The sequence below is a fragment of the Trichoderma evansii genome, assembly GCF_050947405.1.
Source record: "Trichoderma evansii strain SZMC 28006 chromosome Unknown GGI43scaffold_2, whole genome shotgun sequence".
NCBI classification, from domain to species: domain Eukaryota; kingdom Fungi; phylum Ascomycota; class Sordariomycetes; order Hypocreales; family Hypocreaceae; genus Trichoderma; species Trichoderma evansii.
The window spans coordinates 1,754,637-1,772,582 of record NW_028145204.1 but is presented as its reverse complement, the minus strand read 5'-3'; the positions used below and the strand labels follow the sequence as shown (position 1 = coordinate 1,772,582).

Genomic DNA, 17,946 nt, shown 5'->3' with positions numbered 1-17,946 from the left:
CGCTGGGGAGGGATGGCGTTAAAAAGGCTGCCTTGGGTGGAGGGATCGATCGATGATAAAGACGAAGAGAAGAAAATGGAGAGTGAAGAAGCGGGAAGCGGCCGCCAGTTATTGATCGGGCCTGTGCAAGTGCGACGTCGACGCGCAAACAAGGCAAGGCAGAGAGACGTACGAGGAAATCAACGGCTGCGAAGGGCAAGCAAGCAGTTTCAGGTCCAAGGACTGTGTGATGATGCGAGGTTGGCCGATCGCCACAATCTAGGATTCCAGCCCGCCTCGAGCTTAGTGGTTGCGCTGGGCACTTCCCCACAAGTACCAATCACAGGCCGTGGCAGCCTCTAAAGACAGCTGGGGTCAGCGCTACAAGCATGTAATACAGCACTCGGTGTTATCTTGTTTACCAGGGCGTCATCGCCGGCCAGCCAGCCTAGTGCAAGGCAGCGCTAGCAGAGAGCAGGGCAACGCGCTGTAATATTACGGCTAGGCGTAGCCCAGCTGGAAGGAAGCTTTTGTCCCTTCCCCGCAGACAGGGCTGTCTGTTCCATATTGCATGCAACATGGGCCATGATGCTGCTTTCAAATCTCCCATCAGCTGATTATATGGACTATTGGATGCCTATCCTGATTACATCTTCGCTGCCATAAGCCGATACTGATATATCCATTACGTTTAACTAGGCTGATCTATCCACTGTAAAACGGCCGAGGCGCTTTCTAACTAGTCTATATCTATATGTGCATGCACCATGTAAAACGTCCTATCTTACTCAAGGGGAATGGGCTTTACGTTTGGCCGCTCAACCTTTGGGGGAGTAACAGTCCTCCATTCTGGAAGTAGATAATCCGACCTGTCATCAGGCTTGATATCTTGCCCAATATGCGCCTTGATCTCCTCGAAAAACACCTTGTATCCCAGTCCGCCCATGTGGAGTCCATCTGGAAGAAGCTTGTCCAGCCCTCCTTGCTTCCCATTCTCGGGTGATCCCAGCCAATGCCCTCCAGGCTGGTAGTCCTCTGGCGACATGGAAATAGCTTCACCCATGATCGCTTGCCAAAGGTCAATAAGAACTACTCCCGGATTCTCACGAGCTACCTCCCGAACTTTCTCCGCATATGATGCAGATATGGCCGAGGATCGAACTGCTCCTGGATGACCCTGAGCCACATCTACCCACTGGAGCTTAATCTCATCCACTGGGGGAGGAGTAACCAGCAGGATCTTGGGATTGTGAGACCGTACGAGGGGATGATGTATTATCTTGTTGAGGTTCTCCTTATATGTCTCAATAGGAACATGCTGCGCTGTGGTCGGTCCATCAATAACAGCGTCATTTGCTCCCAAGAGAATCACCTGGGAATAGTTCCGTCGAGTCAGCATACACAAATTATCATACAAACGCCAAAGATACTCTGTACTAACCAGATACTCAATCTTTGCCGATGAGGCAGATTGTTCCACGATAAGCTCGGGCATATACTTGAGGACACCTGCCGTGTTCCACCCCGCAAGGCCGCGATTAACCACATCAAATCGCCTTATCAACCCTGCAAAATGGCTTTTAGAACTTCTGCTCAGATTTTCTTTTCTTTTAAGAATAGCTCATTTCAGCATCTTACGTGTTTGGAGAGCCGACTGGAATGAGAAGCCGCTCAAGGTTTGAGCTGCAAACTCAATTAGGGAATCCCCCAGAAGAATAACTTGAGGATACGGTTTCTATACCGAGTGAGCTTTTTTTCTAGAGTAAGCCTATAATCATGTTTCAACTTACAGCCATTTTACACTGTTTCTGAAATCTCTTTTTGGAAGTTGTATTTCGAAATGGTGGTGGTATTGGTCTGCAAATGGGGGCTTTAAATGATGCTACAGGTAGAGCACCGGATGCTGATCTTCCGAGTTCGGTATTGCAATGAAGCGGCTGCCCACGATCTTCTCCCCACTTCTGGCCGGAATTTACGCCGAATGGTTCGCATATACCTTTTAGCTAGTCTGGGGAAACTGGTAGGTCTATTGGCTGAGGCCTCGTGTAGTGAAACGTTCTTTAATCTCACGATTCTTATATGTAATCCGAATGAATGGGGATCGGTTTCAGAAATTATATCTTATCGTATCGAGAAAAATTGCTGTTTGTAAGAACTCAAGCAGCATCATACGTCATATTATCTTACGCCCCATAGAGGTAGGCGTCAAATAATAGGCTCGTCACATAAAACTTGATACTAGCTACTAAAGGTTTAAAGAAATCTATAAAATAAACATGAGACAGATAGATATAACATGTCATAGCAGCGAATATCAAGGCACCTAGGTGGAGATACCTCTTCGGGTTACCCCACGATACTTCATCTCTGTCTCTAATGTAAAGCGAAAACAAAGAGCAAACATAGATCACGTGATTATCCAAGATAGATAGTCCAACAGCCCCACATACTAGCGCCATGTTATCGATAAGAAATAATCAGCAAGTCTCCGCTAAACTGCGAAGTCTGAAAAAAAAAAGTTCACAGTAGGCTTCAAGGCGCCATAGTGAACATAGCCGCGTTCCTGAATTCTTTTACACCAAAGCCCATTTTTCGACCTGGAGCCTCAACTCTCGACATAATGGCGACCTCGCTTGCTGCGCAGCTGGCGCAGGTTGCCGCAAACTCGAAATCGAGTTTGGATATCAAAGCGCAAAGGGCTTCTCACTCAAAATCTCTGATCTGGGAACCCCGAGTCGCAGCGGCTCAGAGCTATCAAACTCTGTATGCGACATGCCACCAGGGCTTCGAAGAGCTTTGCCAACTCGATGGCCGATTTGCTGCCTTTGAATCAACCATTTTCAGCGAACAGAGCCAGAATCAAGACCGAAACCAGCTCACAATTGCTGAGAATGAGGAGCTCGATCGACACATCGAGGCGTTCCTCAGACTTGTGGGAAGCCGTTTGAGGCTGATGCCTGCCATCAAGGCTGTTGAGTGGCTAATTAGACGATTCTCGTGCGTAAAATATCCAAAGACGAACCCAATGCAGTCTCAAGAGTTGTATGTGGATGTACTAACTTTTCTACCCATGCAGCATTCACGTAGAAAATACGTCGACTCTGCTCATGACCTTTTTGCCATACCACTCCATTACCGCATTCGCGACTCTTCTATCTATCCTGCCATCGAAGATTCCAAGCGAATTCCGATTCCTCGATCCGTATATCCGATCTCTTACCCCTCCTCCCCGATCAGTCTTCGTTCACCAAGCCGTTCACCACGTTGATTTCCTAAATGCTGTTTCCGAATACACTCTCGAATCATGCCGGAAAGGATACCAGTACCCGGCTCTCATCACATTCTGGGGCGGGCTTGTAACCGAAGCTGTCAGCGGAATACTAGACCGCACCAAATCTGGTCGAGCTACAGTACAGAGCGACAACAGCCAAGCGCTATTACATAGACTAGGGCCCGTCTTCGCCGAAGCACTCGTCATGAAGAAGGTCCCCAGCCTTCAAATCGCCTCCTACATGGCCACGACTGTCTTTGTTTCCAAGGGTGATCTGCACGATAATGCTGTCACAGCATTGATGCAGCAGCTGGTTCACGGCTGGACTAGCGAGACTGTTCGACCAGGTCTCGTATGCTTGACGATATTGGCCCAGTTCCGATCCGCGAAGCAAATGAGCAGCAAAGTCACCAAGGCATTGATGAAGGTTCAGGATATCGGCACACTTCTTGTCGAAATTGGACGGGAGCGTCGCGTGGACAAGTTGGCAAACGGATTGTGCTTGGCTCTGGTTGAAAGACTAGTAAAGAAGGGCGATTCGCGTGGCCTTTCAACAATTACCACAATTTTGGGTAACCAGATACTAAAGGATAAGCAGATTTCTGTCATCTTCAAGTCTCTGCTCCTGACAGCTCACGAACTCAACGATGAAAACGACAAAGATGGCTCTCTTCGCCGGGAAGTGGGATCTACCCTGATTGCCTTATCACACACTACCGGATCAGCTGGAGATATCATTCAGTCCGTCATTGAAGAAGTCAAATTCGATATTGAAGAGCTGGAAATGAAGCTGGATCTCGTATTCCGTACGAGGAAGCTGCCCGAATATGCAACAGACGAAGCTGAGGATGCTGCTCAGGCTCAACAGGCACAGAACCCTGAAGCAGGCCTTGAAGAGTTGGCTAACGGCTCCTCATCTCTCTCCTCATCTCTTTTGCCAGAAGATGGCGAAATCTTTGGCAGCCTCAGCGATGTATTCGTCTCCATTGTCTCAGACCAAACTGGGCGAAAGCAGGAGCTTCTTCAGCAGCTTGATCAATTCTCCAAGCTCAAGCGAGAGTCTGCGTTCAAAGACTGCACATACTTCAGTTTCTTCATTCGGATTTGGTGCGGGCTATATCCAGCACTGGCCCGAGCTGCAGCATTGGATATGGCCAAGGACAGGCTCAAGGCCGCAAACGTGTCTGAGGTGGATGTCCAATCTCTTTTCCCCTACTGCGTTGCTGCTCTCGGTGATCCTTCCAAGCGAGTGCGTCAGGCAGCGGCAGATCTCATCACAGTAGCTGCTGGACTTTACGTACCCCCCTTCGCCAAATCAGTCAAGGCATGGGGAGCTGAGTCTCTCTATGGAAAGTCCAAGTCCAAGGACGTTGCCGCTCTCAGCATTGACGTTGCTTGTAAATTCCTCCACCTTCAGCTGTTGCCGGCGGTCGAGGAGTGTGTCATGGATGCGGATCACATTTCTGCCATCCTCAAGTCAGCTATCGAGAGCGGAAAGTACCAAATTGCTCCTGAGCCAGCTTTGGACAAGAAGGACCATCTCTCTCAATCTGGCAGACTAGCGCTATTGACATTCTTTGCTTCTCACATTGTCTCGACTCCCTTGACGCTTGTTAAGAGCAGGCTTCTCAAATCACTGAATGAAATTCGCGGCGTGTCTAACGCGACGCGAACACAACTTCTCCTACCAGCTCTGCAGTCTTGGGCTGACTTGACGGAAGCCGAGGCTACAAATATTTGCACCTCACAGCAGCTGGATAAATCTGTTTTGGACTCCCAGTTCATTGACATTATTGTTCCCAACGACGCCACTGGACTCGAGTTTGTGTTCAAGCTACTAAAGGATGCAGACTCTACAAATGGTGAAAGACCAGGCCTCATTCGAGCAGCCTTCTCTCGGGTCAAGAAGATGTGGACTTTGATGAAGGCTGAGATGAAGTTCATGGTGGCAGAGCAATTCCTGGAACTTTCACAAGAGCCAGAGGCTACTGCCAATAACTCTGAATCTATCATCCCAGCCGAGGCTGCAGATCTTCTCAGGTCTGTGCCATTGACGACCGATATCTTATCTTTCTTCCTGGACTCGATTCAAACTGGCACCAAGATGATTACTGAGCCCCCTCCTAATAAGAGAAGAAGAACCAGTGCCGCTGATGCCAATCGGGGTCTGAACACTCAGGTTACCCCCGAGTTGAGCCGTGCGCTGCGCAAGGTTACCTTTGTCCTGCAAATCGTCGATAGCTCGGATCCTGTATCTCACCCCGAACTTCTCGATGGTCTGTTCACAGCTTTGTCTGAGCTTCAGCACTTTAGAACCGTTGTTGGCTCAGAACTGGGCTACCTGCAAAATTTGATCTTGCGCAGTCTTCTGGCCATGATGCCAGCATACAAGGCAAACAAGAATCTCAAGGTAGACAGCTCTGGAGGATATGGAGATCTGCTTGTTAGCTGCATCCAGAAGTCATCGAGCCCCGTAGTCCAGAATGCTGCTTTACTATTGGTCGCAAATCTGGCAACAATTGCGCCGCACTTGGTTCTGCACAGTGTTATGCCTATTTTCACGTTTATGGGCACTTCTGTACTTCGCCAGAGTGATGACTATTCCGCCCATGTGGTGGCACAGACGATCAAGGAAGTCGTACCTCCGTTGATTGAGTCACTACGACAAGGCCAGAAGAGCCCCGTTGCTGGAGCTTCAGACATCCTTGTCAGCTTCACAACTGCGTACGAGCATATCCCAGTCCACCGACGACACGGTCTGTTCGTGGCGTTGGTTGAGACTATGGGGCCTAAGGAGTTCTTGTTTACGCTAGTGAGCATGCTTGTTGATCGATATGAGCTAAATGACGATTTGCTCCAATTCGTTCTGGATCTACTCAACGATTTCAGTGTCGAGATCCAGCTGGAGACATTGGTCAAGTTGCTCGACCTCACTTCGGATCTGTTCAAGCCCAAGCCTACTCTATCGCTTGTACTACTTGGTAGCAGTGACGAGGAGGAGGACAAGGATGTTGAGAAGATTGCTCTTCGCCAACTCTCTGTGCTGCCTAGTCTTTTGGCAAACAGAAAGCTCAAGGCGCAGATCAGCAAGCTTGTCGATCGGGATGACATGGAGACGTCAGAGGTTCGCCAACTTTACGCAACTCTGCTTGAAGATGTGCTTGTACTGGCAGACACAGTTAAATCGAACAAGAGCCTGCATAACCGATGCGGAAACGCACTGGCTAACCTGCTCAACCTGCTTTCAATCGGCGAATTTATTAAAGCTGTTGAAAGCCTGCTCGATAGACCCAGCCTTGATCTGCGTCAAAAGGTCCTTCGCGCTCTGGAGCTCCGTGTGGGCTCAGAGAGCAACACAGACAAAGCGTCAAGAACAGCTTTGCTCACCTTCCTGCCACAACTCACAGCCGCAATCCGGGAGTCCAGCGATATCCGCTACAAGCACACCGCGGTTACTTGCGTCGACAAGATTGCAGAGAAGTATGGCAAGAAGGATATTGAGGCTGTGGTTGCGGCTGCATCAACAATTGCAGGCGAGCACTGCCTTGGCCAAGACGAGAAGCAGCTTCGCATCATGGCTCTCCTGTGCCTCACGTCTCTCGTCGACGTGTTGCAAGATGCTATTGTGCCGGTGCTCCCCATTGCTATTCCTCAGGCCATCACCTATCTCAACCTGAGCCTGCAAGAGGATTCACAAGACTTCGAACTTCATTCAGCTGGTTACGGATTCATTAGTGCTCTGGCTGAGCATCTGCCTTTTATGCTTTCCACTTATATCGGCCAAATCTTGGAGGTCTCCAACAAGTCGGCAAATGCCAACCTTGATGCCGACACCAACGAAGCTCGCGAGAGCTGTCTCGAATTCCTTGCGAAGAAGCTTGAGGCTAAGGAGATGTTCACTAGCTTGGATCTTAACTGGGAGAGCGCAAGATCCAACGGCTTTTCGGTAAGAAACTTATACAATAGACATGTAGAAGAGAAAGAAGCTAACATGAATAATCATAGGCTATGTCTGAATACGTCAAGACTCTGGGAATGGCCATCGACAAGCATTCCAAGTCTGCCATTACTAAGAATGTCGGAGTCCTGTCCAGCATCTTGCTGAAGGTATTTGACCTGCGACGACTGATCGTTGCTGATGGCGAGACTGGCGACGCAGTTTTGACTCGCCTGACTCAGCTGGAAAGCTCAGTGAACGAGAAGGTTCTGAAGATGATTTACAAGCTCAACGACGCCACATTCCGACCTGTATTTGTGCAGCTCGTCGAGTGGTCAAGCACAGGCCTCAAAGGGGACAGCATCGGCTTGTCGAGCAGACGCTATAGCGTCTACGGATTCTTGCAGTCATTCTTCGATAATCTCAAGTCTATCGTAACCAACTACGCCACGTACGTCTTGGAGGATGCCGTTAAGATTCTCAGCGCCATCAACCCCAAGGACAGCAGTGAGCGACAGCTTTGGAACCGTGTGCTCAACACACTGGCCAAGTGCTTTGAGCATGACCAGGACGACTTCTGGCAGGCACCAGCACACTTTGGAGCAATTGCCCCTGTGTTGATGGAGCAGTATACCCACGCAACGATTGTTGACGTCAACGAAGCCCTGATCCCTACCACCGTCGAGCTTGCAGCAGCGGCAGACTCTCAAGCTCACCAGAAAGAGTTGAACGCTGCGCTGCTTAAGCATCTCCGATCAGAGAAGGCGGCGGTGCGACTGGCGGCTGTGAAGTGCGAACAAGCACTGACGGATCGACTGGGCGAGGAGTGGCTTGCAATGCTTCACGAGATGCTGCCTCGCATTAGCGAGCTGCAAGAGGATGATGACGAGGTTGTTGAGAGAGAGACACATAGATGGATTGTCAAGATTGAAGGTGTACTCGGCGAAAGCTTGGATTCCATGTTGCAGTAAATATGGGAATTGTAGAGCTATAATAATGTCTTGATTGGCTGGGGGGAGAAGAGAAGAAGGGAAAAAGTCATTACATGAGTTTATACGGTGTTGTGGTTTATTTGTATAAAAAGGTAGATTTCAAGTCAGAATTTGACGCAATATACAGGACATATTTGTATAAAAATGAGACTGTTTAGAAACTGAAAATCGTGTTGTTCAAATTTATGAGATCCTTTATGAGTTGGTCGCATCAGTAAGTCCTTGAAAGCATAGTTATGAACAGCGATAAAGAAGATTATTAGTTCACAACAAGTAGAGGTGCCTTGAAACATTTAATTGTCATGATGTGGAAATTAATCAACATTATGCACTTCTTAATTTCTTTTTCGCCACTTATTTGCTTATTTGATGTTTGGTGAGCTACTTTGATATGACGCCATGAGAAGCTCATGGAGCTGATATGGGTCCGATCATAGCCGCGTCCCGGGTATCGAACTTGCGCCCTTGAGCCTTTTGCGAATCTCAACAATTTTCACATGAGCACCTTTCGCCTCACATAAAAAAACTACGCAACCTCTCTTTCTCTTCTGTTTCCATTTATTGTAAAATCAAAAGACGGCATTGGAGCAACAAGAAAACGAAAATGGACAAGAAAAAAGTAAACTACGGCGTATACCTCGTCACAGACTCCACGCCCGCCATCCTGGGCAACAAAGACCTCACCAAAGTCGTCGAGGCTGCCGTGCGGGGAGGCGCCACGATTGTGCAGTATCGCGACAAGCACAGCGACCGGGAGACTGCGGTGAAGGCGGCGAGGGCGCTGCTGGAGGTGACGAGGCGGTATGGCGTGCCGTTGCTGGTGAATGACCGGGTGGATGTGGCGGTTGAGGTTGGGTGTGAGGGAGTGCATATTGGGCAGGATGATATGGGTGAGTTTTTCATTTTTTTCATTCTTATGCTATTCATTTATCCTTATCAAGAGGGGATATAATGTCTTTTGTTGTTGAGGTTTCAATCTATTTGCTTTGTTTGGTTGATATGAGCATGGAGATGAGATTTAGAGCAAGTAAAAGAGAAAAATGACAACCGCTGACAACATTGTATACAGCATACGAAGAGGCCCGCAAGCTGCTCGGCCCAGACAGAATTATCGGCGTAACAGCCAGTTCCATCGAAGAAGCCATCAAGGCATGTGAAGCCGGCGCCGACTATCTCGGCCTGGGCACCGTCTACGCCACGCAAACGTAAGCCCCTTTCTCCCCTTTTATATATATATTATACATGCGTTCAAAAAGCTAACATGTCAATCTCACAGCAAAAAAGACACAAAATCCATCATCGGCACCGCCGGCATCCGCTCCATCCTCCACGCCCTCTCGGCCGCCGGCCACACCTCCATCCCAACCGTCTGCATCGGCGGCATCAACAGCTCCAACGCCACGGCCGTGCTGGTCGAGTCCAGCGCCGCTCCCGCCAAGAGCCTCGACGGCATCGCCGTAGTGAGCGCGCTGGTGGCGGCGGAGGATCCCGCGGCTGCGGCGAGGGTCTTGCTGACGAATGTTGCGATGGGGAGGGTTCCTGATGTTGTCAAGGGGGTGGCGGCTGGGACGCCGCTGTCGCATAACATGACGAACTTGGTGAGTTTTTTGAAATGATGATGAAATTTATTGTTGAGTGTTGGCTGATGTGTCTTTGAAAGGTTGTGCAAAACTTTGCTGCCAATGTTGCTCTTGCTGTTGGAGCCAGTCCCATCATGGCCAACTATGCTGAAGAGGCTGCCGATTTGGCCAAGCTGGGAGGCGCTCTCGTCATCAACATGGGAACTGTGACGCCAGATGGGTTGAAGAACCATGTTCAAGCATTGCAAGCGTACAATGCTGCTGGAGGACCTGTTGTATATGATCCTGTTGGGTAAGGCTGTCTTCCCCCCCTTTCGTCTCCTCATAACCCCCTTTTTATCATACACAGTTCATTTCAGCTTTGCATACTCTCTCATCCATTTGTTTAAATAATATCATGTCCTGGAGCTAACAATACCTTCCAGCGCCGGCGCAACCGTCATTCGTCGCAACGCCGTCAAGACCCTCCTCTCCTCCGGCCACTTCACCGTCATCAAAGGCAACGAGCGTGAAATCCAAACCGTCTACGGCACTTCCGTCACCCAGCGTGGCGTCGATTCGTCTTCCTCCCTGACTATCCCGCAGCGCGCCACTCTCGCTAGGGCCCTCGCTCGCCGCACCGGCGCCGTCGTCATCCTCACCGGCAAGACGGACGTTGTCAGCGATGGATCTCGTACTTTCCGTGTAGACAACGGCCATGAGTTCCTCGGTCAAGTAACGGGTACTGGATGCACCCTGGGAACGACAGTGAGTGCCATGGTTGCTGCGTTCCGGAGTGATGTGCTGGTTGCGGCGCTGGCGGGCCTTGTGCTATTTGAGATTGCAGCCGAGAGGGCAGCGGTGAGAGATGATGTTCGCGGGCCGGGAACGTTTGTGCCGGCGTTTATTGATGAGTTGAGTGCGGTTCGGAAGGAGACTGCTGAGGGGAATGTTGCGTGGTTGGCAAAGGCTAAGATTGAGGCTCTAGAGGTAGAGGAAGAGAGCGCATGATTGTCTGAAAGCGTTGGCAAAATAATGAAAAAAAGAGGATAAGGATTATAATTTCGTAAAAATTGAATGAGAGAAGAGAATGATATCATATTACTTATTCCCTGATGTTCTAAACACATACAAGAGTGCTAAACTCGAATGCTAGCTTTGCCGCTCGCCATGCCCAAATACCAATTTGCCCAGTCTGAGATCTTCCATTGATCCATATCTCAAAAAACACCTTGAACCTGGTTGCTTGAAATTTTACACAACCCAATCAACTCCACGCCTTAGAAACCGCCTCCGCCTCGCATTTTAAAAAGAATCCATCACCATCGGCTCTCCGTTCAAGTTCCACGCCGTGTCGTTCATGAAATTCTGCCAAAGATCGTCGTCCAGATCTTCCATGCCTGCCATTACCCACCCCTGACCAGTCTCTCCCTTATTCGCGGTTGCTGGTGTAGAGGAAGATATGGGGGCTTGACGACTGCTGTTATCACTTCCCGCTTCCATCTCTGCTGCCACTTGCTGTAGCTGCATGCTCACCAGGTCTCTCCCGTACATTAACAACTTATGCATCCGATCCATTGGGTCTTCCTCAGGCCAGCGGTCACTCTTTCTCCGCGCCACAACCTGACCGACATCCTCAATCTCTTTCTCTAGCATTTCTCGGATTCCTAGCTCAGCAACAATATACCGAGGGTCCCAATCAGGGATCCGCACAAGTAGGAGTTTAATACCAGTGATAATTGCGTAAGCAAGATCCGAAGCATGGATGCCAAGGAAGTTGCGCTGTTCGCGATCGGTGATATCGCAGCCTTTGAGTGAAGCCACGCCGTAGAAGCGACGAAGAGCGTGGAGACAAGACCAGAGGAGGTGGATTCGGTCACTGTGAGGGAGGGAGATGGAAGAGCAGTGGGCATCGGAGATTGCCATGTCGGCGAGGAGAATTTCTGATATGGCCAAATGGCACTGGAGAGTGCCTGTGGAATAGGTTAGCTATCTTTGTATTTGAGGTAATGGTAGCTAATGGTAATGAATAGCCCAGATGAACGAAATGAAAAAAAAAAGGGGGGAACTTGCTGTTATCAAGAAGATGCGGCGGTAAAGACGCTCGATATGCATCAATCTGCTCCTGAAAAGTTTGTATCACCATTGTTAGGGGCAGTTGCATCTGTTGCTGTTGCGCAGGATCATATAACATCGCCATGGATATTGACTGCGACAGCATTTGTATCTTGACAAGTCTGGCTAGGTAAAGGTCGGAATGATACTCTCCCGGCGATGTAAGGAGGCTGCAATAGTTATCGAGCTGTGATGTATTCATGAAGGCATCAACCTTTTTATTCGTATTGAAGACACTGTGGTTTAATTCAGGTCAGAAAAAAATACGGCAGGTGAGGAGACGATGGCTCTTCGAAGCGACGTTTGCTTACATGGCGTTGACATAATATGTCCCTAGGTATGCTCGTGCGTGTTCTAGCTCTCCCCACTTGACTTCGTCCTTGGTGTTTCCGCCACCAGCGCCATATGAGATTCCAAAGCCGCCTGAACTTAGACTCATAGATCTCGCGAGGAAGAGTAAGTTGGTCAGCTGCGCACTCTTAAGACAAAAATTTAGCCTAAGAACAATGATTAGCATCATCAAGCTCTCATAAGTGAGTATGCAGCCAGTTAATGAACAGTCTACTCACCAGCTGATAGTCAGCAACAGTCCCTGTAACGTCTCAAGATTTCTAGTGCTATCCAGTACGGACATTCTCCCTAGTTCGGCCAGCACCTCTTTGCCCATACGATGTTGTCTCGGTCCATCGACGAAGCAGCTAATCATCATCACGACTCTCCACAGGAACGGCCTCTGTCGACGTAGGTCCGCTGCCATGAGATGCTTCGGCACAATCACAAAAGGCGCCAGCGGTGCATGAGTCTCATGGTACTGCAGCAATAAGGTCTCGGCTTCGGCTTCTGTGGGCCATATCTCGGACGCCGCCGCCGCAGCACAGTCGTTGCTACCGACTTCCGAGGTCCATCCCGAGACTTCAGCGCTCTCTGACCGCGGTGATGGGAACAGGTACTCAAAGGTGACGATGCTATCGCATTTTGTCCTCTGTCGTCGCTGCTGCTGCTGCTGTTGACACTGTCCTGGGCGTTTAGTGGCTGATAGCTGGTTGCCCGATGAGGCTGATATCGACGGTGAGTCTCCTGACTGCTGGCTTGATCTGGGATTTATAGCGGCGGCAGCGGCAGCCCCATCGACAAACTGAGACGACAGCTCATCCAGCCTCTTCTCCAGCTCGGCAACGCGAGACCTCTTGGGTGGCTTCTTGGCCCGAGGCGGAGCAGGCCGTTGTGAGACACATTCTCTTTTCAACCTCTGGCATCTATAAACAAGCACATGAGTATGAGCATAAATTTGAATCAAACAGCCAATCTAGAGCGGAGCAGAGCAGCTAGCCGGAAGGGGAGAAGGGAAGAGACAAGATAGATGAATAGACGAATAGCAGGCCAAAGCAAAGAGAGACACTGGGCTCCAAGCCGAGGGAGCAGCGATATCGAATCCGCTGCCCCCACGCACCTCCCGGGATTTCGGCCCGGAGCAAACACAGGCCGCACGGCACGGGCAAACCATAAGAAGTAAGAAGGAGATCACAGATCCATACCTTTCGCACTTGCTGTCCTTGTCCGGGCCGGGAATGCACCGTGCCTTGGCTTTTGCGCATGTAGTGCAGGCCTTGGGGCCTTTACTGGTGGGTTCCATGGCCGCCGGGGCGGGAGTCTGGAGGCCGGTCTTGGTTGGGGTCGATGGTACAAATATGAGGCCGTCGCATGCAAGTTCCCTTGTCGTACGTATCGGAGTGGATGCCGAGGGTAGTGTAATGCGTGTATGTGTGTATGTAATGCAGTATGGATGGGGGCTTGAGCAAGGTATGACTTGTTTTTACAATTTTCCCGACGCGGATAGTCTATAAGTGAGATACGGCGAGACTGGTCCTGCTCTAGTTGCTCCGTCGGGTATCACGAGAGGGAAGAAAGATCGATAGAGAGAGAGCGAGAAGGGGGGGAAATTAGTACACAGGACGAGAGAGGGATTCAAAATAGGCAGCCAGTCACCCAATCAGCAACGCGTCACAGGAAGTGTAGAGATAGTAGATAGAAGAAGAGAGATTCTCTCGACGATTCGGGATTCATTCCTGTGTAAAAGGCGTTCCGTCCCACGAAGGCACGGTTTGGAGGGATCGGACACGATATTGCGCCGGCTGTCCGTCTGGAGCTGGAGTTGTGGAGCTGGGATTGACGTCTGGCTTCCGGGGTGTTTTTCCAGCTCCGATAGGCTGACATGCTGCGCTAGGGCGGATTGGGGATGAGGCGGTGGAGACGATTGCTGCGAGATATCTCCGGAGAAATAAGGCGGCGGGATCCAGAATCCTAAATCCTGAATTGCTGCATCAGGACGGCATGGAACGATGCCTGCAGAAATGGCGTTTTTTTTCAGGGCGGGCATCTGTCTTACAGGGCATCCATTGCAGTAGTATTTGGTAAAATTAATATGGAGGGGACTTGGCAGATGGGCACTAACAAAACTCAAATCTTAAGCTTAGACTGTGCGGTAGGTTATCAAGATCACAGTATATAAAAGAGAGAGGGAGGCACAGTAGTTATTTATAGGCGGCATCTTGTCAGACACCAAGGAAAGAATGATTTGTATTGATTCAAAACCCCGACTTTTCTTTTGGCAGCTTTAGCTGCAGTGGGTGGTTTTCATAAAAAAGACTCATCAAAAAGTTGGCTATTTAGAAGTGAACTTGATTTGCAGCTGGCCAAAGCAAGCCGCGCGACCCATCGCTCAATGGCGCTCGGTCAATTTATGCCGACACGTCCATGGCGCTGTTGGCGTTGCTTGCCTCGCGGGCGAGCAGAGCCTCGGTGATGCCGTTGGGGGCAACACCGGCGGCCTTGACCTCTTTCGTGGCCTGCTCAATGCCCAGCAGCTTATCAGTCCACAGGGGCTCGGGCTCGTTACCCTCAACGCCGACGCCGATGAAGCCGCCCTCAGCAGCCCATTGCGAAGTGCGCTTGATATCCAAGCGAGTCCAAATCTCGTCAAGGGCGTTCACAAGCTCCTCTCGGAGTTCCTTAACGTGGCCGGGGGTGGGAGTGACACGGAGACGCTCCTGGCCAACGGGGACAGTGGGGTAGTTGATGGCCTGGACGTAGATCTTGTAATCCTTCAGGAGTAGATCCGAAGCCTCCTTGGCCAGGGCAGCATTGCCGACCAAAATGGGGACAATGTGAGACGGGTTGGGGATGACGGGGATGTCACGAGCGTTGAGCTCCTCCTTGACGGCGCGGGTGTGAAGCTGCTGCAGACGACGGTCGCCATCATAAGCCATCTGGTACTCGATAGAGGCCCTGGCTCCGGCCATGGTTGCCGGGGGCAGAGTAGAGGTGAAGATGAAGCCGGGAGCGAGCGAGCGGATCATGTCGACAAATTTAGCACTGCCGGCAATGTAACCACCGACGGTTCCGTAAGCCTTGGCAAGAGTGCCGGTGAAGATGTCAATGCGATCCATGATGGTTCCGCGAGGTCGGCCGGCGGCGTGCGCTTCCCAGTCCAGATGCTCGGCAACACCAGCGCCAGATGGGCCGTACATGCCCACGGCGTGGACTTCGTCCAAAAAGGTAATGGCTCCGTACTTCTCGGCTAGGTCGCAAATCTCCTCAATGGGTCCGATGGAACCGCACATGCTGTAAACGGACTCGAAAGCGATAATCTTGGGCACGTGCAGGGGTAGAGACGCCAGCTTGGCTTCCAGATCCGCTACGTCATTATGTTTAAACACAATCTTCTTTGTTCCGGAGTGGCGTATACCCTGGATCATGGAGGCGTGGTTCAAGCTATCTGATAGGATAACACACTCTGGCAATTTGCTGCCGAGGGTAGCCAGCGTAGCATCGTTGGCAACGTAGCATGAGCTGAACATCAAGGCTGATTCTGTGGCGTGGAGCTTGGCCAAAGTAGCCTCCAGCTCAACTGCGTGCTTGTTGTGTCCAGAAATGTTTCTCGTGCCTCCCGCACCGGCACCGTACTCTTCCAATGCCTGGTGCATGGTATCGAGCACATGTTGGTTGCCGCCCATGCCGAGATAGTCGTTGGCGCACCACACGGTCACCTTGTCCTTCTTGTCGGCCATGTGCGCCACCGGGAATTCCTTGGCAAGACGGTTGATGTTGTTGAAATAACGGTAGGATTTGTCCTTGCGCTTCTTATCCAGTTCGGACTGGTAAAAGTCCTCATAAGCAAACTTGCCGGCCGAGGTGAAAGCGGACGCGACAACAGGCGGCACATCCTTGCGAGGAGTTACCGTGGTGGGAGGAGGGGGAGGAACTGAAGCCGAGGCGTAGATGTTAGCAAAAGTAGCACATATATTTGCATATACACGCATTTATATCGTCGTAGATATCATGTATAGATCATGGCAATTACACATACCATTCTTTCGTCCATCCAGAATGGGGGTCTCGACGGCGCGGGCCTCCTGGTTACGGCTCGTGTGAATCCGAGCCTTGTCCGTGCGGGATTGCGCAGAGAAGGCACGAATGCCGGCAGCAGCGCCATACTTGGACGACTGCACGGCCATGGCCTTGCCCATGACGGGGCAGCGGTGCGCATACAGCTGCAGCTTGGACATGGTGCCGCCGCAGGGCGAGGCTCGCTGGCTGGGGCGGGTGGCCGTCGACATGGCTCGCAGAGTGGCGGGCGAGGCCGACTTGAGGAACGGGCACATGGCCTTGGATTGACGCAGGACGCTATCCATGGCGGAGAGGTTCAATGAGCCCTGTGCGGTTTGCTGGAAGGCGGAGAGTGACAATCGAGTGGGTATTGCGTTGAGACAGCGGTTCAATGTTGCTGACGACAAGTGGCAACAGTGAAGAGAGAAGATGGAGAGAAGAAGAAAAAAGGGTCGTGGTGGTTTAGATATTAGTCAACTTAGTGAGACGAGCTAAGCGGAGGAATAATAGTTCCAGCCACCAAAAAAAACTTCCGGGGAAGCCTTTTTAGTTCTGTGCACTACGCAGCGTTAACAGCGTCAAATTGGTTTCAGAAACGTCCACAAGAATTGGTCTCCAATTCTCAGTGAGCAAGAGGCGTAAACAAGAAGAAATTGATGTGAAGAGAGCAAGAAAAAAGGAGAGAAGAAAAAGACTGAGACCAATGTTTCGGGGACCACGGCTCCAGATATACTCGGGCGCAGCTGAGACTGGAGACGCTGTTTTTTGACTCAACGCCCGCCTAACGGAGTCCCCACAATTCAGTTCCCGAGTCAATCCCGGCCGCCGCGGCTTCGGAGCGGCCATCGTTCGTTTTTGCTTACTGAAGCGAATTAATCACTCCCTCATTCGCTGGGCGCGCAACTAGGCAATTATCCGGGACCCATGCACGGCAACAGTCTGCAGGGAAGCGAAGAGAAGGAGCAGAGAAGAAGGCATGTTGCGTCGCCGACATCCGCCCTGGTTTCGCGCAGAGTTGAGCCCAGTGTGTGTGGTGGTATTTGTCGGTTCTCTATTTGGCCGGCTGCTCAGCTCTCTGCATACTTTATGATATAGCACCTGCAGAATGCAGATGCGCGTGCTGTCAGCCTGTCAGATCACGGTGCGGCAGCTGGAACCATCTCGCTTCTGATTGGATCGTGGTGGATTCGATCTTGGTAAGGGCGATGTCACTCTGCTGGGAGGGGCAAAGACACTGTCTTGTCTGCCATCCACAAACACACGATCCAACCGAGGCATGCATGTAGTGTATAAGGATTGAATAGAAATCATAAAATCTTTAAGTTAGGCATGCTTCAAGTTTTGATACTTGTAAACTCAAGAAGCTCAATGGTTGAATGCTCTGCTATTTATTTCTCATCTCAAACACCTGCTTCATACGGCTCAATCCATTAGTGAGATTCATCATACCGATTTATTTTAGGAGACGGTAGTTGGCTGTTTTGGCCACAGTCGATTTGTGGAGCTGCGTGTCACTTGAATGCTTGCGCGTATTCCTTTTATTGTCTCCGTCATATGCAGACCGCCTAAGTACCCTCCGCGTCCGATGGCAAACGTTGCCGATTCCGAGCCCTGGTAATGGCGTATAGTAATACGCCTTTGAATGGCAGCTAGCTTAATAAGGATTATGCGTATCTTGACACAACGTAATGCGGTTACTCGCTTACA

General features: G+C 50.6%; 5 protein-coding genes across 5 annotated transcripts; 2 read left to right on the top strand and 3 right to left on the bottom strand.

The window, feature by feature from the left end:
- Nucleotides 1-535: 535 nt before the first annotated feature.
- GGI43DRAFT_393705 (SGNH hydrolase-type esterase domain-containing protein) lies at nucleotides 536-2,354 on the bottom strand. The gene is made up of 4 exons (XM_083204700.1): nucleotides 1,770-2,354; nucleotides 1,618-1,714; nucleotides 1,421-1,545; nucleotides 536-1,351 (listed from the first exon to the last, which is right to left on the bottom strand). Exons 1-4 carry the CDS (start codon nucleotides 1,773-1,775, stop codon nucleotides 764-766), a joined length of 816 nt encoding a protein of 271 aa, XP_083065104.1. The 5' UTR covers nucleotides 1,776-2,354; the 3' UTR covers nucleotides 536-763.
- Nucleotides 2,355-2,519: 165 nt separating this feature from the next.
- Nucleotides 2,520-8,347, top strand: GGI43DRAFT_393704 (snoRNA-binding rRNA-processing protein UTP10). The gene is made up of 3 exons (XM_083204699.1): nucleotides 2,520-2,976; nucleotides 3,056-7,196; nucleotides 7,256-8,347. Exons 1-3 carry the CDS (start codon nucleotides 2,600-2,602, stop codon nucleotides 8,156-8,158), a joined length of 5,421 nt encoding a protein of 1,806 aa, XP_083065103.1. The 5' UTR covers nucleotides 2,520-2,599; the 3' UTR covers nucleotides 8,159-8,347.
- A 331-nt stretch (nucleotides 8,348-8,678) lies between these two features.
- On the top strand, nucleotides 8,679-10,849 carry GGI43DRAFT_393702 (bifunctional hydroxyethylthiazole kinase/thiamine-phosphate diphosphorylase). Its single transcript, XM_083204698.1, has 5 exons — nucleotides 8,679-9,069; nucleotides 9,249-9,384; nucleotides 9,456-9,777; nucleotides 9,840-10,051; nucleotides 10,185-10,849. Exons 1-5 carry the CDS (start codon nucleotides 8,784-8,786, stop codon nucleotides 10,747-10,749), a joined length of 1,521 nt encoding a protein of 506 aa, XP_083065102.1. The 5' UTR covers nucleotides 8,679-8,783; the 3' UTR covers nucleotides 10,750-10,849.
- Nucleotides 10,850-13,961, bottom strand: GGI43DRAFT_393699 (uncharacterized protein). Its single transcript, XM_083204697.1, has 5 exons — nucleotides 13,389-13,961; nucleotides 12,423-13,109; nucleotides 12,165-12,350; nucleotides 11,812-12,089; nucleotides 10,850-11,711 (listed from the first exon to the last, which is right to left on the bottom strand). The coding sequence occupies exons 1-5, from the start codon at nucleotides 13,484-13,486 to the stop codon at nucleotides 11,044-11,046; spliced, it is 1,917 nt and encodes a 638-aa protein (XP_083065101.1). The 5' UTR covers nucleotides 13,487-13,961; the 3' UTR covers nucleotides 10,850-11,043.
- A 432-nt stretch (nucleotides 13,962-14,393) lies between these two features.
- On the bottom strand, nucleotides 14,394-16,815 carry GGI43DRAFT_393696 (5-aminolevulinic acid synthase HemA). The gene is made up of 2 exons (XM_083204696.1): nucleotides 16,220-16,815; nucleotides 14,394-16,114 (listed from the first exon to the last, which is right to left on the bottom strand). The coding sequence occupies exons 1-2, from the start codon at nucleotides 16,542-16,544 to the stop codon at nucleotides 14,592-14,594; spliced, it is 1,848 nt and encodes a 615-aa protein (XP_083065100.1). The 5' UTR covers nucleotides 16,545-16,815; the 3' UTR covers nucleotides 14,394-14,591.
- Between the last annotated feature and the right edge of the window lie 1,131 nt (nucleotides 16,816-17,946).

Excerpts from the sequence above, each read along its gene's own strand:
- GGI43DRAFT_393704 (XM_083204699.1), top strand. The coding sequence starts at position 2,600 with ATGGCGACCTCGCTTGCTGCGCAGCTGGCGCAGGTTGCCGCAAACTCG. Across the intron at positions 2,977-3,055 it reads TGGCTAATTAGACGATTCTC|CATTCACGTAGAAAATACGT; the intron begins GTGCGTAAAATA and ends CTACCCATGCAG. Across the intron at positions 7,197-7,255 it reads CAAGATCCAACGGCTTTTCG|GCTATGTCTGAATACGTCAA; the intron begins GTAAGAAACTTA and ends GAATAATCATAG.
- GGI43DRAFT_393702 (XM_083204698.1), top strand. The coding sequence starts at position 8,784 with ATGGACAAGAAAAAAGTAAACTACGGCGTATACCTCGTCACAGACTCC. Across the intron at positions 9,070-9,248 it reads TATTGGGCAGGATGATATGG|CATACGAAGAGGCCCGCAAG; the intron begins GTGAGTTTTTCA and ends CATTGTATACAG. Across the intron at positions 9,778-9,839 it reads CGCATAACATGACGAACTTG|GTTGTGCAAAACTTTGCTGC; the intron begins GTGAGTTTTTTG and ends TGTCTTTGAAAG.
- GGI43DRAFT_393705 (XM_083204700.1), bottom strand. Across the intron at positions 1,546-1,617 it reads CCAGTCGGCTCTCCAAACAC|GGTTGATAAGGCGATTTGAT; the intron begins GTAAGATGCTGA and ends GCCATTTTGCAG. Across the intron at positions 1,352-1,420 it reads CGGCAAAGATTGAGTATCTG|GTGATTCTCTTGGGAGCAAA; the intron begins GTTAGTACAGAG and ends AACTATTCCCAG.
- GGI43DRAFT_393696 (XM_083204696.1), bottom strand. The coding sequence starts at position 16,544 with ATGGATAGCGTCCTGCGTCAATCCAAGGCCATGTGCCCGTTCCTCAAG. Across the intron at positions 16,115-16,219 it reads TCTGGATGGACGAAAGAATG|TTCCTCCCCCTCCTCCCACC; the intron begins GTATGTGTAATT and ends CCTCGGCTTCAG.
- GGI43DRAFT_393699 (XM_083204697.1), bottom strand. The coding sequence starts at position 13,486 with ATGGAACCCACCAGTAAAGGCCCCAAGGCCTGCACTACATGCGCAAAA. Across the intron at positions 13,110-13,388 it reads AAGGACAGCAAGTGCGAAAG|ATGCCAGAGGTTGAAAAGAG; the intron begins GTATGGATCTGT and ends GCTTGTTTATAG. Across the intron at positions 12,351-12,422 it reads CTGTTGCTGACTATCAGCTG|GCTAAATTTTTGTCTTAAGA; the intron begins GTGAGTAGACTG and ends CATTGTTCTTAG.